A 15,386-nucleotide genomic window follows, 5' to 3' on the forward strand; every position below is an offset into this window, starting at 1 on the left:
TACATTAGCATACCACAAAACAATAAACATGTAAACCAAAAGTATATTCTTTACAGTAGAATACAGTATATTGTGTGTGGGGTCCCAGTCCAGGAATTAGCAGGGGGGAGGGGGGTGCAGTCCCAATTGCTAAGCTTTATCTCTTCTCGAGCTGGGTCTGGCCACAATACTTCGTCCACATCACAAGCTACGTTTTCTCTTGCCAAACATCGAGGGAAGTATCTCCTAGCATGGCGTATCCAACCTTGAACAGAGGCAACCTCTATGTCCCCACATGCGTCCTCTATTGCATGGAGAAGTGGCATGTGGGCCAAGGGTTGGCGATCATACACTTTCCAGCACCAGGCTGAGAAGAATTCCTCTATGGGATTTAGAAAAGGTGAATATGGGGGTAGGTACAAAACTACAAATTGTGAATGGGCAAACCAGTTTTGGACCAGAACAGAAAGGTGAAAACTAACATTGTCCCATATAACCACAAACCTAGCAGGCGCCTGATCTGGATCAGGGACAAGCATTGTGTGAATTGCATCCAGAAAAGTGAGTATATGGCCGGTGTTGTATGGACCCCCGTGGCATTGTGATGGAGGACCCCGTTTTGAGTGATGGCAGCACACATGGTTATATTACCCCCACGTTGTCCAGGGACATTGGCAATTGCCCTCTGTCCCATTACATTTCGTCCACGGTGCCTGGTTTTGGTGAGGTTGAAGCCAACCTCATCCACATAAATAAATTCATGATGAATTACATGGGCATCCATCTCCAATACTCTGTAACAGACAAAATTATATACAGATGAGTAAATATGGTATGTCTGAAGTACTGGAAGCAGTGTTGCATACATGCCTCTACAAAGTCATGTTGCAGATTCTTGACTCGGTCAGAGTTTCTCTCAAATGGCACCGTGTAAAGTTGTTTAATCGTCACTTGGTGCCGTTGGAGGATGCATTGTATGGTCGACAGGCTTACAGCATTGATATTGTTGAATATGGTGTCATTACTCAAGATATGCTCTTTTATCTCTCGAATCCTAATTGCATTGTTGGCCAAAACCATATTTATAATTGCAGTCTCTTGTATACATCTGTAAACAAGCGTCCTCGTCCTCATTGATGTCTTTAGCCTTTCCACTCTGTATAGAATTCAAACACAGTATGTGTCCAGCATAGGAACTGTAAGCCATTTACAAAAAAAGGTAGTACAGAATGATAACCAACCTCATTCATTCAATGCAGTTTAGTACAGTTTTTCTCAATTGCTAAAACACTAAACACTATTGTCTTACAGTTTTTTTGGATTGCTTAAGCACGATTTTCAAAACAGGGCCCGTGTTTTTAAAACACTACACACAATTAGCACAACCACACACCCAAGTAGCAAAACACTACAGATCCCTTGCATAATTAAACACTCTTGTAAAAACCACACTTTATCATATGAAACACACACGTTTCACATTACTATACTTTGTTTGCACGAGTTACACTCTGCTGTGATAAACCTAAAACACTTTTAGCACTTCTACTTCTCTAGGATTAGAGTAGGCTACCATCAATAAAGTACAAATATAATAAAAATATACCAAACACTACACAAGATCAATGTTGCAGACTGAAGAAACTCATTTGTCAACACGCCCAAATTGTTGACATGGAGATTCATAATACTGTAACAAAACGTCACTTCACGTATTGTACTGTAAGTTCACTGTAAAAAATAAATAAATAAAGAACGAGACATTGTCTCTTCGCCTAGCTGGATCTGGCCAGAGAATCTCATCAACTTTGCAGGCAATGTTGTCATTAGCAAGACACCTTGGAAAGAAACGTCTTGAATGACAAATCCATCCTTGCATTGCTGCTACCTCCATCTGGTCACAGGCCTCCTCCATGGCTTGGATGAGGGGTACCTCAGCCTGGAGACGGAGATCATATACCTTCCACCGCCATGCCGAGAAAAACTCTTCTATAGGGTTGAGGAATGGAGAGTATGGTGGAAGATATAGGACGGTGAAATGTGGATGTTGCTGAAACCAGTTCTGAACCAGAGCAGAGCGGTGGAAAGACACATTGTCCCAGACAACAATGTATTGCATATGATCGTTTTGATTTTCTGCTGTTATGTTGTGCAATTGGTCCAAGAATGTAAGTATGAGTGCTGAGTTGTAAGGGCCCATATGGGCATGGCGATGGAGGACCCCATTCTGTGTAATGGCTGCACAGAGTGTTATATTACCCCCACGTTGCCCTGGGACATTGACTATAGCCCTGTGGCAAATAATGTTTCTTGCCCTCCTTTGTGTTCTCGACAGGTTAAACCCAGCCTCATCTACGTAAATGAACTCATGCTGGATCTCCTCTCCATCCATTTGTAAAACTATCTGAAAAACAGTGTCATGCAAAATTGTGTAGTTCAGTGTAGATCTAGTATACATATTACAGTACAGTAAAAGATTATGAGACAGTATGCAAGAACACACTGCAAAAGTGAATACATACCTCTGCATAATCATGCCGCAGTCGTTTCACCCTTTCGGAATTGCGCTCGAAAGGCACTCGATAAATTTGCTTCATTTGAAGATGTCTTTTTTTTAGGATGCGGCCAGTGTTGATGTTGAGACCTGATGGATATCGTTGAAACTGTCATGGTTATTGACAATGTTAGCTTGAAGCTGATTGAGTGTTATAGCATTGTTGGCCAAAACCATGTTCACTATCTCCCTCTCTTGCTGTTCTGTGAACATAGAAGGCCTTCCCCCTTGTTGTTCCTGACCCTCAATCCTATGTATCAAAAGAAAACAGTATACAATAGTACAGTAATTTCACAGGAAAAGGTAACAGAAGTGCTGATAGTGCATAGAATACATTACTGTGAGCAGTTACTGAAACCATGCAGATGTTTTTGATATGATGATATTTTTACAATACCTATTTTCCAGTCGAAATGTTCTTATCACACTTGCCACTGTGTATCGGCTTAGATTTGGCTGTACTCGCAGTCCAGCCTCCCTCAACGTCAGGCCGTGGTTGACAATGTGGTCAACCAGTGTTGTGCTGATCTCATTTGTCAGATTCGGTTCTCTTTGAGCACCTTCTTGTCTTCCTCTTCCTCTTCCTTTTCCTCCAGCATGGCCTCCATCTCTTCCTCTTCCTCTGTTGATTCCTCCTCTGTTGACTCCTCTTCCTTCCCTTCCTCCTCTGTTGACTCCTCTTCCTCCCCTTCCTCCTCTGTTGACTCCTCTTCCTCCTCTGTTGACTCCTCTTCCTCCTCTTCCTCCTCCTCGTCCTCCTCATTCTCCTCCTCGTCTTACTCTTTCTCTGACTCTTTCCATTGTGCTTGAAGACCGATGAACTCACCTGCTGCTTTTTATAGTGCTTATACACCTGATTGGTGTGTCTACAATTAAGCAAACAAGTGTTTGCACACCTGATGACTGTGTTGAACCAATTGGTTGGACGGTGCAGTAATTTGACAGTCAGTGCTTTGGTATTGCAAGGAGGTGACTTCATGATAGATTTTTGTGTGTAATGTATGTTAAATGTGTTTAGTGTTTTGCAAATCACTGTGTGTAGAGTTTTGCAACAGGTGTGAGGTTGACATTGTGCTTATAGTTGTGCAAATATGGGCTGATGTTTTGCCTCTTGAGTGTAAGGTATTGCTAATAGTGTACTACTTTTAATTTTAGTGGGTAAGCAAACCAAAAAAACTGTAACCAAATGCTCAGTTGCCTGAACCCACTGATTGAATCAATTACTCTTTTGGCAAAACCATAAGCACTTTTCACCTGTTAAGACACAACTTGCCAACCAATTTTTATTGTGATGCACCCGTGCTGCATAATGGTGAGCACAGGTGACAAAAGTCAAACACAATTAAAGCAGAGGTGTCACCACTTGAACACAACTCAAAATTGGTCACACTTGTGGCTAATGATGTGAGGGAACATATACAGTAAGCCAGTTCAGAGAGCACTGGTTTGTGAGACTCTACAATGGATAGAAATGTGAGAGAAAGAGTTCGTGTGAGAGGAGGGTGAGGTGGTCAGCGAAGACAAAGAACAGTAATATCTAATGAAATCAGAGCTACTGTGATTGACCATGTTCTTGTCCATGGTATGAGCATGAGGGAGGCTGGACAATGGGTACAACCAAACATTAGTAGATTCACTGTGTCCACCATAATCCGAAGATTTAGAGAAGAGAACAGGTAATTACCTTTTTTGACATTATAGTACAGTATGTAAATGTTGACAGCAATTACTGTATGACATACTATATACTGTACCACAGTATACTGTAAGTAAATATATGTTTCAGTACATCACAGTACCAATGTACTGTAGTATTGTCATGGAGGGTTGGTCTAAATGTTTGTAGGCCTAGTATTCCATGTATATTTTTTGTAACCCCATGTTCTCTTTTTGTAGAATTGAAAGACTGCCACATGGGGGTGGAAGGTATATGAATGCCAACCATACACCAGGGTACATCTCCTGCAAGCCATGGGACTTGCCTGTGGTGACATAGGTGTGGAGGCATGCCAAGCCTGGATACGGCATGCCGGGGGTTTGTGGCCTGTGATGTGGATGAAGTCCTGTGGCCTGACCCAGTACAGAGACATGATGCTGCAGCTGAGTAATGCACTTATTTTCATATTTTTGTACCTAATTTTTACATTGGCTTACTGTACACAAGTGGCAAACGCACAAGATTTCTGTTTTGTATTTTTGTACACGTGATAAATGCACAGGTTTTTTTTATTTAGAGTTACAAATGTTTATGCAATACTAGGCAGTCATACGTATTTTACAGTACATTACTATAATGCTAAAATAGATATTACATAGTTGCATACCTGTTCTCATTTCTGAAGGTTCGAATTATGGACGCCACTGTAAATCCACTCAATTTGGGCTGGACTCTCAGTCCAGCCTCTCTCACGGTCAAACCATGGTTGATTACATGATCAACAAGTGTTGCCCTAATCTCATCAGAGATGGCTCTCCTTCCTTCTCTTATTTGCCCTCGTCCTCTTCTTGCTCTTCCTTTTCCCCTTCCCCTTCCTCCTCCTTCTCCTCCTCCTACTCCTCTTGCTCTCTGTTCATTGTTAGCATCCATTGTTCAAAACAGGTAATCTGATCTTTGACCTATTTATAGGTCTATCTATACTACTGTAAAGTAAAGCAGTGATTGGTTAGTGATCAATTAAGCAATTAGTGTTTGCAGATGTGTCTGTGACCTGGTGACTAAGTGTAGCATTTTGATTGGTTGTGTTTGGAAAAGGAAAGCAAGTCACTTCCTGATAGATCTTTGTGTTTTAGGTAGAGAATTGTGTGTAGTGTTTTGAAAAAATGTTTTATGCAATTGAAGACTGAGTCAAAGGCTGAGAAATAGCTTATGGTTTTGAAGATTTGGCACGTAGTTTTGCACTTTAAATGAGAAGTTTCAAAAATCGCTTACACACAATTGGTAAAAACTGCAATCACCATGCTCTCAACTAATGTAAAGGTGTTTTTTTAATAAATATTGTTCATGTTTGCTAATAGATGAGATGAGAATAAGATACATGTCGGCATAGTTTTGGACAGTGAAAGTAAACTGAAGAACCCAGAGCACACCCATCTGAACAACGGAAGACCATGCAAACACTTCAACATAATAATAATAATAATAATAATAATAATAATAATAATAATAATAATATAAAAACATATCCTGGCCTTGTATATAATCATTCTAAAGTAATATTTTTGTTTCTGTTCTATATGCTAATTTTAATCATGCAGATTAAAATGAAATCTTGATACACTTAACATATCCTTTTCTTTTTTACTTCCAGTAAACTTTGAGGACAGCAGAACTATAAAGCAGGTTATGCAGGGTATATAAAGAAAGTCATTAGTAATAGATGGCAGGAAAGGGCTTCTGTTTTTCTTCAAAGTTTCTGTAGCTCCGGTGATCTTTCATGAATATATCGTTATGGCATCCGACAGACAGAAAGCCATTTCTCAAACAAAATAGGACTATAAAATGGCACTACTGTAGACTTATGGTCTTGTTTCTTTGAATATATATATTTTTTACAACATCTACATGAATTGAGTTAGCCAGAAATGTGATAATAACTAAAAAATAAATCACACAGAAGCTCTTTTGCAAAAAAGAATATACTGTACATAAAGCGAAGTCTAGTGAATCTTTGTTAGACACACATACGCACGCATGCACACACAAGTCACTCCAAGGTGACTTCACAGATTACTTTTCCTTTTATTGACTGCATGTTTTTTTAATGAATTTGTCCATGGATTACATGTTTGCTTAGTGGAGGTCAAACAGCTTTGGCCCATGCTGATAGAATGCCCTGGGGAATCACAAAATCACAACGGGAAGAAATGACTCATTTTTACAAAGAGCTCAGTCACAGCTACTAAGATTTCATCCACGCTGACGTGCCATATGACATCATCAGGCATTGTTCAAAAATCATTCAGCTTATGTAATCAAATATTGCAGTGTAACACACTGGTAACACTTAAAAAAAGATATCAGCTGCTTGGTTGGACAATTATGTTATTTTTTTATATTAAAAAATTATTGCTTTAACAATAGGCCAAATGTCTACAGAACTACATGGGAGATGGGAAAAGGGGACCATAAGGCTTTGAAGAAGCTTCCAGCAGGGTAAGACTTGGGCATGGCAGACTTCCAGAGCCTAACACAAGGCACATAGAGGCCAAGAGTCAGTGTCTCACTGCAGTCTACCACCACACACACACACACACACACACACACACACACACACACACACACACACACACACACACACACACACACACACACACCACAGCATGCTACCAACACAGGCCTTTTTCCCTAAACCCAAAATCGTTTCTGTACACAAAATCCCAAACTGAGAAAATAATGTATTTATTAAATGTCTCAGTAGGTGCTTGAGACAGCAGTTATAGAAGAAATCGAATACATCACAAATATCTTTTCTGTCAATCTGCCATTATAAAAAAATCCTAAAGTCAGCTTTTAGAGATTGGGTGTAAAGATCTGGGAAGGGGCTTGGAGGTCTCGAAAGCCAAGACAATGTGTACACATATGTGTTTAAATGGATGTGAAGGAGTCAGAAATATAATAAACGATGGCTCATTAGGTAAAGCATGATCGGGTCATCTTTAAAGGCCTTTGTCAACATACAGCCATTATTGTCTATTAGTTGGCTGTGTCCAAAGTGTCAATATTTTGTGTGAGCACTATTGTTATGTAGCGCTGCCCTAATCCCCCTGAGCATGGAATTCACCAAAGCTGCTCAGGTTGTTGCTGGAAGATATATATAATCATAATGAGAAAAAATTTTACCCTTAGTGCTAGCGTTAGGGTTGCAGCCATCACTTTAAGTTAACTATCAATTCCCCACCCACAATTTTCAAGTCAGGTGTCTCAGCTTTAATGGGCATTGCATGTTATCACAGCATCAGTGCCTACACACTATTTTCTTATTGTATTTTTAAAGGAATAAACAACTATTAGTTTGATTACATAGAATGTGTCTAAAGTCAGAGCTACATCTTTCAAAGGTAGGATTTAACTCCTAGCATCTCCTCTAATACTGTATTCTTCCTACATTTCTAGTGCTTACCTGGAAAATGGGCCTTTTGAGGTTTTCTTTGTTTATCCTCAACACTCGTCATACTGTTTGCGAGAAAGATCTTTTGTTTTGTGTTGTCTCAGTAGGACTGAGTAAAAATATGTTTGAATTCTCCCTCGCTGCGATCTCCTCTGGGTGTTTCACATTGTTCACAGCAGTGAATATTGTGCTGAACACTTTACCTTGCCACTTGCACCATTAGATTGTTAGCTGGTCTCCGATGAAGTGCAAACTGCAACCAAAGCGGGGGCATCATTTCCCCTTGGTGGGAAAATGGTCGGTTTTCCACACTCCCTGCAATCTATTGATTAGTTTCGTGCTGTTTACTGCTGATCCTGCTATGTAACAGTTATTTTCCTTTAACACCTCATTATCACTGCTGGCTCAGGTTTTCCATCTGCTTTTCAACATCTCCTGTTGTCTGATAGACAGGTGGCTATGTACTAATCTGTTTAAATGATGTTCCTTCACTGTAACTTGATGGTAATTCTGCTAAGTCAGCTGCCAATACTCAATAATGTGCTTAAATGACCAGTTTCTGAATCCACTGGAAGCTAAAAGGACAGTCACCAATTATGTCCTTGACACACTGAACAATCTATACAGGTTTAGAGAAAGGTATACTAAAACTGAGCAGCACTAAAGTTAAATGATCAGCCTTTTATCAATGTTCCTCATGTTAGGAGTGCAAGGACTCTATGTCTACATCAATTGTTTATATATATATATATATGTATATATATATATATATATATATATATATATATATATATATATATATATATATATATATATATATATATATATATAGGCCTAGCTTGAGTACTCTGGTTTGGGACCATTGAAGGGGGCACAACGGGTTGAACGGGCAAATACCATCAAATACTACTCCTTAAAAAATGCTATACAGGGTTGTCGGGGTTTATAGTTATTTCAACGTGAACCGAGCACAAGAATACAGTCATGTGAAAATGAAAGTACACCATCTTTGAATTCTACATATCGGCACGTAATAAAAACCATCTGGTCCTTATCAAGACTTAGAATTAGGTAAATACAACCTCAGATGAAGAATACTACATGACATACAAGCACACTCCATTATATAGTGGAACATCTTCCCGGAAGAGTGGAGGTTCTTCTAACAGCAAATGGAGTACATGTGGAATGGGATCGTTAAAAATAACATAGCAATCTGATGGTCAGGCGTCTGCCAAAAATTACATAATGTATGTGATTCATTTCAAACCACCTCAATTAAAATGCACCTGTAATAGGGATGGTAAGATTCCCAAGTTAACAATGTGGTGCATCGATTTCAAAGGTGTGCATGCAAGTTGGAATTTTATCACAATGCACTGTTTTTGAACATCTTCTCATCCGTAAAACCGATTTATTTATATACAATTATTAGATGCACTATACTTTTATTATTTAGAAAGTGACCAATAATTTGTGACCAACATTTCTCTCAGCACCGCTGCTGAAACTTAAATATGACGTATCACAACACAACAAAGGCAGAAGGGAGTCCTGAGGGTCACATAGAATATAGAATAACATAACAGAGGTAGAGCTGCATCTTCCCAGAGATTGAACAGGATAAAAATGTCTGGCTTTATTCAATTTACAGAGACACAGTAAAACAGCACAGCAAATAATATGATAAGAAGTTAATTAAAATCTTTATTTCATTATATGTGTTACATTCAATACCCAATGTGTTTCTTTAGGACACATATATGATAGGCATAAATACAAACAAGCATTCACTTTTTTTTGTGCCTTTCCTAATAGAATAAGATGAGTGAGCAAAACTTCACACCCTTATATTTACATTTAAAGTCCAACTTTATACAAAGTCGATGCCTTCATTATTTACAGAAATGAGAAGATGGACGTCTCAAACCAGCCCAATAAAGGCCCAAGTCCTGTGTGTGGGGAAACATAGATCGATGAAGTCGGTGGTGTCAATAGGAAAATGGGACAAAGGTATCAATTCAATTTCAGCTGAAATTTGGATTTTTTTCTTTTATTGATATAAAAAAATTGATATGGTGAATCATATTTCTTTTGTGTTTTCAGTGTCAAATGTTTTCATTTTAAAGAAAGGGATTTTAGTTTTGTATAGCACAAGACTTGTCCTCCTTTTAATTAGATGCTTTCTTTCTTAGTTTTTTTTGTTTGTTGTATTTTTAATGGAGTGAAATAAAACAAGCAGTTAAACCTGAATGAGCATCACAGACCAGTACAGTAACGTATTTATATTTGTTTTTTAACAGTCGTTCCTTTCAGTCAAGTTCTCTGTAGTGATGTGTGTTTTAGAAAGCTACAAGTCAAAACACACCAAGGAAGGCAAAGATGACGATGCATTTCTCAGAGAATACGAGACAAAACATGATTGGGTCAAAGAATCTTTTTAAATCCAAAAGTGAGGAATAGAAAAAAACCCCAAAAAAACAGAACCAAAAAAAAAAAAAAAAAAAAAAAAAAACCAGTGTTTGACATCCAGCAGAAATTAGAGGGGAAAAAAACATGGCACCTACATTTATCAGATAACTTGAATCAAAACCAAAGATAGCCCTTAAGAATTTCAATTGAAAAGATGTCTGGATTACGCTGGGGAGGAAATAATAAAACTCTCACAAAGCATATGACAGGACTTCTGTAAGATGGTAATCGAAAGCATCAAATGTCTGGGATGTTGGTGTACTGGAGAGTTCAGTAGTTTGTTGTTGACTTCAACTAATAAAAGGGAATGTTAAAGTCATTTTCCTAAACTGTTTTATATAAATACATAAAATAGAAAGAGCCAAACATTCTTTGAACGGAGTATCAGCATAAGGACTTCTGTGAAGTCAGTTAATGGATAATAGAATAGAATAGAATAGAATAGAATATATATATATATATATATATATATATAGAGAGAGAGAGAGAGAGAGAGAGAGAGAGAGAGAGAGCGCGAGAGCGCGAGAGAGAGAGAGAGAGAATGAATGAATGAATGAAGCTGAGGTCAGCTTGTTGGAGTGCATGACCATGACCATGTCAATGCATATGAAAAATAAAACCACCTGAGTTTTAAAAGAAACAATATCAAGTGTTATGCATCAACACAGACTGGCACTAGTGTGTGTGTGTGTGTGTGAGAGAGAGAGAGAGAATGTATCTGGAGATGAAAAGCCAGGGTCACCCTTCATACTCCATGGTTGACACTCACATTAGTGTTTATTATGAACAACAGATCGCAGTAAATGTTTTTGCACCTATGCGTTGTCTTTTCCGGTCTCTTATGATGTAAAAAATAAAAACATACAGTATCATACAGTAATGAGAAAATGGAAGAGCATCCTTTCCAGCGTCAGCATTTGGACCAGCTAGCGAGCTGTCACATGGGCAATGAACATACAATATACAGCTTTTGACAGCTGAAAGTCTACAGCCATTTGGCAATAAAAAAAAAAACAAAAGAAAAACAAACAAACAAAAAAAAAACAGCAACTCTCCACCATGGAAAAAAGTGCTGCAATGTATGCGTGTGTGTTTAGGGGTTTAGGCTCGTCTCTCCAACCTCCTGAAACAGTGACGTGTAGAACTCTGGCTCCAGCTGTTTGTTCCGGTAACGATTAACGATTTCAGCAATTTTTTGTTTTCGCCGCACATGCGGAGGGCTGTACGAATCGCTGTCGAGTCTCTTCCTCCGACACGCATTTATTACCGTCTGCCTCACTAGGAAACCTGGAAGAGATGACGGAGAGAACATGAAGAATCAAAGATCACGCTCAACTAAGTCTTCTAGCCAATATGACAAATGCAAATAATGTAAAACACTCATTTTCATACAAAACTGGTATTAATGTGTAAACAAAAATAAAGCCGGAAAAAAAAAAAAAATCATTGTGAGTTTTGGTGGGCCAGAGAGCAGTCAGACTGGTTAAGAAAAGTAATGTACAGCATCAGGTTCCATTCTCTCAGTCTGTATCCGCATGCTTTTATGGACCGCTGCTCCTGATTGGCTGATCGAAAATGTGCATGAATGCATACAGATGTTTCGTATAAAAGTGGCCACATCAAACCACACAACAGAAACCCACCCAGTGATCTCCTGCTGACCACCATGTTATCCACGAGGGGAATGACCATGCTGAACTTTCCCATGGCTCCATGCAGCTTGATGCGGAAGAGGCCGGTCTTGAGCGGGTGGATGAATATGACTGGCACATCTTTCTCCGATGAGCTGGGTCTGAAACAGAAAACAAACCAACAAAAATGAGACGGAGACCAAAGTGAATTATGAGGGCTAACCTCGAAGAATTAAAAGTAATATTGTGTGCAGTTACTGACCTGGAAGCACTGCTGTTGACTGCACTTTCCACTCCTGTGCTGGTTTCGGCCAGTAATTCGGACACGGGAAAGTTTTCTGTAAAGAGACGGATCGGTTCATTTCAGAAAGTTTTATAAACCTCGATATTTATAGATATTTTGGATATTTTTGGTATTTCCAGTCCAGTAAATAATTACTGCAATTAACTAAAGCGTAGAAGCCTAATGGTTAAACTGGTTGAAGAGCCAGAATGCAAATTGAAATGCTTTTCTATTTGCCATTTACTTCTCTGGGCCTGCATAGCAGGATTGAAGTGAACGCAAAAATTCAATATATTTGCAATTTCTTTTGATCAATTTAGCTGGTTTTTCTTAAAATACTCTACATTCTTTCAGTGAATTATACTGCTCAAGCACTCCTCTAATAAACAAACAAACAAACAAAAAAAACCACCAGGAAAATTCAAAAAATGTTTACACTGTTTAGACAAACATGCAGCATACAGTAAAATGTCTCATGAACAAACCATTTGTAAAGATTAATCATATCAGAATCCATCATAGCTCTTAAATGGTTTTGTCAAATTACCCATCTGTCTATCTGTAATTTAATTTTATGATGATTTTTTTTTTTACAGATACAGTTTTTTTTTTTTAATTACCAATGTCGTCATAGCGCTCCACCCAGACCACCAGTACTTTAGTCTCTGGACCCAGAGGTGGGATATTTCTTCCTGATGGCATCTTCTTACTCTTCACTGTCGGAGACTGAACAAAAGAAAACAACAAGAAGAAATGGTTAAACATGATGAATAAATAAAAACGTAGCTGTTAAATTCAGATGAAAAAAAATAAATAAATTGGATTTTGAGTCTGCACATATTGGTGACATATTGCTCTCAAAGTATGCATTTTTCATGTGGACATGTCAAGGGCGAGCATGTAAAGTGAGTGTGTGTTTGCTGTAAAAGACATTGTGGCTGTGGGAAATGCAATCAGCAAGTTCTCAATTTCACTGCAGAAGGCTCTGCCAAATCCCAGGCCCAATTCACACTGGCCTCTGGCTCTGCAATTTCTTTTGTTTTGATGTTCATCCTGTACCCATTTGCTCTCCTGGGAAATTGAGGGACTTGCTGTTGTCACCCCAAAGAAAGAGGGAGCACATGGGAGAAGGGAACACACACACACACACACACACACACACACACACACACACACACACACACACACACACACACAGAGAGAGAGTGTGTGTGTGTGTGTGTGTGTGTGTGTGTGTGTGTTTTTTTTTACCCGTTGTGCAGGTCTCATGTTGTCAGAGTGGTTGGGAAAGAGCTCCAGTGTGAGGTTGGGTTGTTTCAGTAGGCTAGGCATCAGCTCCATGTGAGAATCCGAGTCCGCTGTGGGGAAACCGCTCTCAGACGACTCGGCTACACACACACACACAAACACACACAAGGGAAATACAATATATGTAACAAAAAAAAAACAAAAAAAAAGTCTACAACATTTCGTTTAGCATATTAGTATTTCTAAAATCCTAAGCATGACAGCAACAAAATATTTAGTAGGGTTGAGTAATATGATAATAATATCAAATCTATATACAATTGCAAGATATCATGATTTTTATTTTTTTTTGCTTTTTTACAATTACAAAACTGACAGGAAGAGACTAGTGTCTTGCATTGTAATCTAAAAAAATAAACGATTACAAATATTTTCATAATACTTAAATATTTGAATACCGCAAGCAATCAAACAACCAAATATAACAACTAGTGATCAGAGTGCACAACAACTATGAAGTGATCATTCATTCGGCTTCTGAAGGTGTTCACCTGAGGAGTCACTAAGTGAGGGCACCACAAAGGCAATTTCTGTCAGAGCATCAGCGTAGTAAAGCACCCTCTTTTCACCGTTAAAAATTCCTCCGCCCGTCTCTCCGACAGCTACAAACTCATCTGCAACACCAGAGTGAAAAATAAAATACATTTTTAGTTATCCATGACCCATTGATCCCACAGCTGAAAAGCTGTGCTGAGCCTCATGATGTGATCGAGTAACATACACTTTGTGTGAACTGTCTCATAAAACCAGTGTGTACTCAATGCTAACTATACTAAGTGTTTCAGAGACATCGATACCTGACTACCAGCAAGATACACAAACTGCACTCAACATTACACTGCTAAATAGTGTGTGATTGTGTGTGCATAAATATGTACCTGGTGTATCCGTGCCATTGGATGTGTTGATAGTCCAGCTGGTATACACACTCCCGGTCCAGCCTGGGTGTTGCCCTACTTCGACCGGCCAGCCAAGAGACAACAGCAGCTCCAGAAAATGTGGCTGCACACTTGCCGAAGACTCCACATTCCTCAAGATCTACGTAGAGGCATAAAAAAAGACATTAGCTCATTAAACGGCAAAAGAATTCTTATAAAAGTCCTGTGAACGGGGTACAGAAGCTTTTCCAACCTCTTGGCTGCTCTTCTGGCCTGCTCTCATGTAAAAGATAAATACTGTGTCGCATGGTCGGCACGGCAACAAGTCCAGATAGCCAACGTCATCAAAGAAGCCTGATGTGCCCGAGTCCAAAGCGATGAGGTGAGGAGGCAAGCGACTGTTACTCGGCTCCTGAGAAAGCAATAGGAAAACAACCCTGTATGATTACTGATAGTCCAATACACACCATGTCATTTGGCTTAAGGTTCCGAATGAATGCTTTGCATTTTTTTCTTTTTTCGAAATAGCAGCTGCAACAATCAACACTTCAGCCAGAAGAAAACATATAAAAAACTTAGTGATACAAATCTGTCATAAGCAAAATGTGGATGAGGAGAAAAAAAAAAAAAAAAAAAGATAGAATAACAATAGAAAATAGATCCATAAATGAAAGGTATGCATATACAATTAACATGTTTGCCATGACTAATACAGTGGTACCTTGACCTACGAGTTTAATTCTTTTCGTGGCCGAGCTCGTATCTCAATTTGCTCTCACATCAAATCGATTTTCCCCATTAAAAATACTTAAAATGCCAGTATTCCGTTCCAACCCTCAAAATGCCACCCCGTTTTTATGTTTCATGTTATTAAATTAGGTAAGTACATTTCTAAATAACAAATCTTGTATAAAAACATAATAGAAAAGTATGTAAAGATATACAGTAATTTCCGGACTATAAAGCGGTGCGCATATATAAGCCACTGAATTTTACAAATATTTTTATTTTGAACATAAATAAGCACTAATATGTCTACACTAATGTATTTTACACAGGCTTTAACGAAAGACACATTACACACGGTGTAACGGCTGAAATATGTTGCGCTTCCTTTAGGAGCATAGCGGTATTTTGGGAATAGCATGTCACTGCATTTTCCGCTATTACTGC

General features: G+C 38.7%; 1 protein-coding gene across 15 annotated transcripts in view; it reads right to left on the minus strand.

Annotated features, from left to right (window-relative positions):
- Positions 1-9,325: 9,325 nt before the first annotated feature.
- The window catches only part of ralgapb (Ral GTPase activating protein non-catalytic subunit beta), a 46,882-nt gene continuing 40,821 nt past the window's right edge, over positions 9,326-15,386 (minus strand). For 8 of the 15 annotated variants that reach the window (XM_083528862.1, XM_083528864.1, XM_083528861.1 and 5 more), the window contains 8 exons: positions 14,467-14,625; positions 14,214-14,373; positions 13,827-13,949; positions 13,279-13,415; positions 12,648-12,753; positions 12,007-12,082; positions 11,757-11,905; positions 9,326-11,400 (listed from right to left, as the gene is read on the minus strand). In XM_083528862.1, the coding sequence (XP_083384988.1) occupies positions 11,207-11,400; positions 11,757-11,905; positions 12,007-12,082; positions 12,648-12,753; positions 13,279-13,415; positions 13,827-13,949; positions 14,214-14,373; positions 14,467-14,625 (1,104 nt within the window). In that variant the 3' untranslated portion in view covers positions 9,326-11,206. Of the gene's footprint in view, positions 11,401-11,756; positions 11,912-12,006; positions 12,083-12,647; positions 12,754-13,278; positions 13,416-13,826; positions 13,950-14,213; positions 14,374-14,466; positions 14,626-15,386 lie in introns of all 15 variants that reach the window. The other 7 variants (XM_083528871.1, XM_083528867.1, XM_083528865.1 and 4 more) reach the window with 1 other exon arrangement.

Source organism: Silurus aristotelis (genome assembly GCF_946808225.1).
Source record: "Silurus aristotelis genome assembly, chromosome: 2".
Taxonomy (NCBI): Eukaryota; Metazoa; Chordata; class Actinopteri; order Siluriformes; family Siluridae; genus Silurus; species Silurus aristotelis.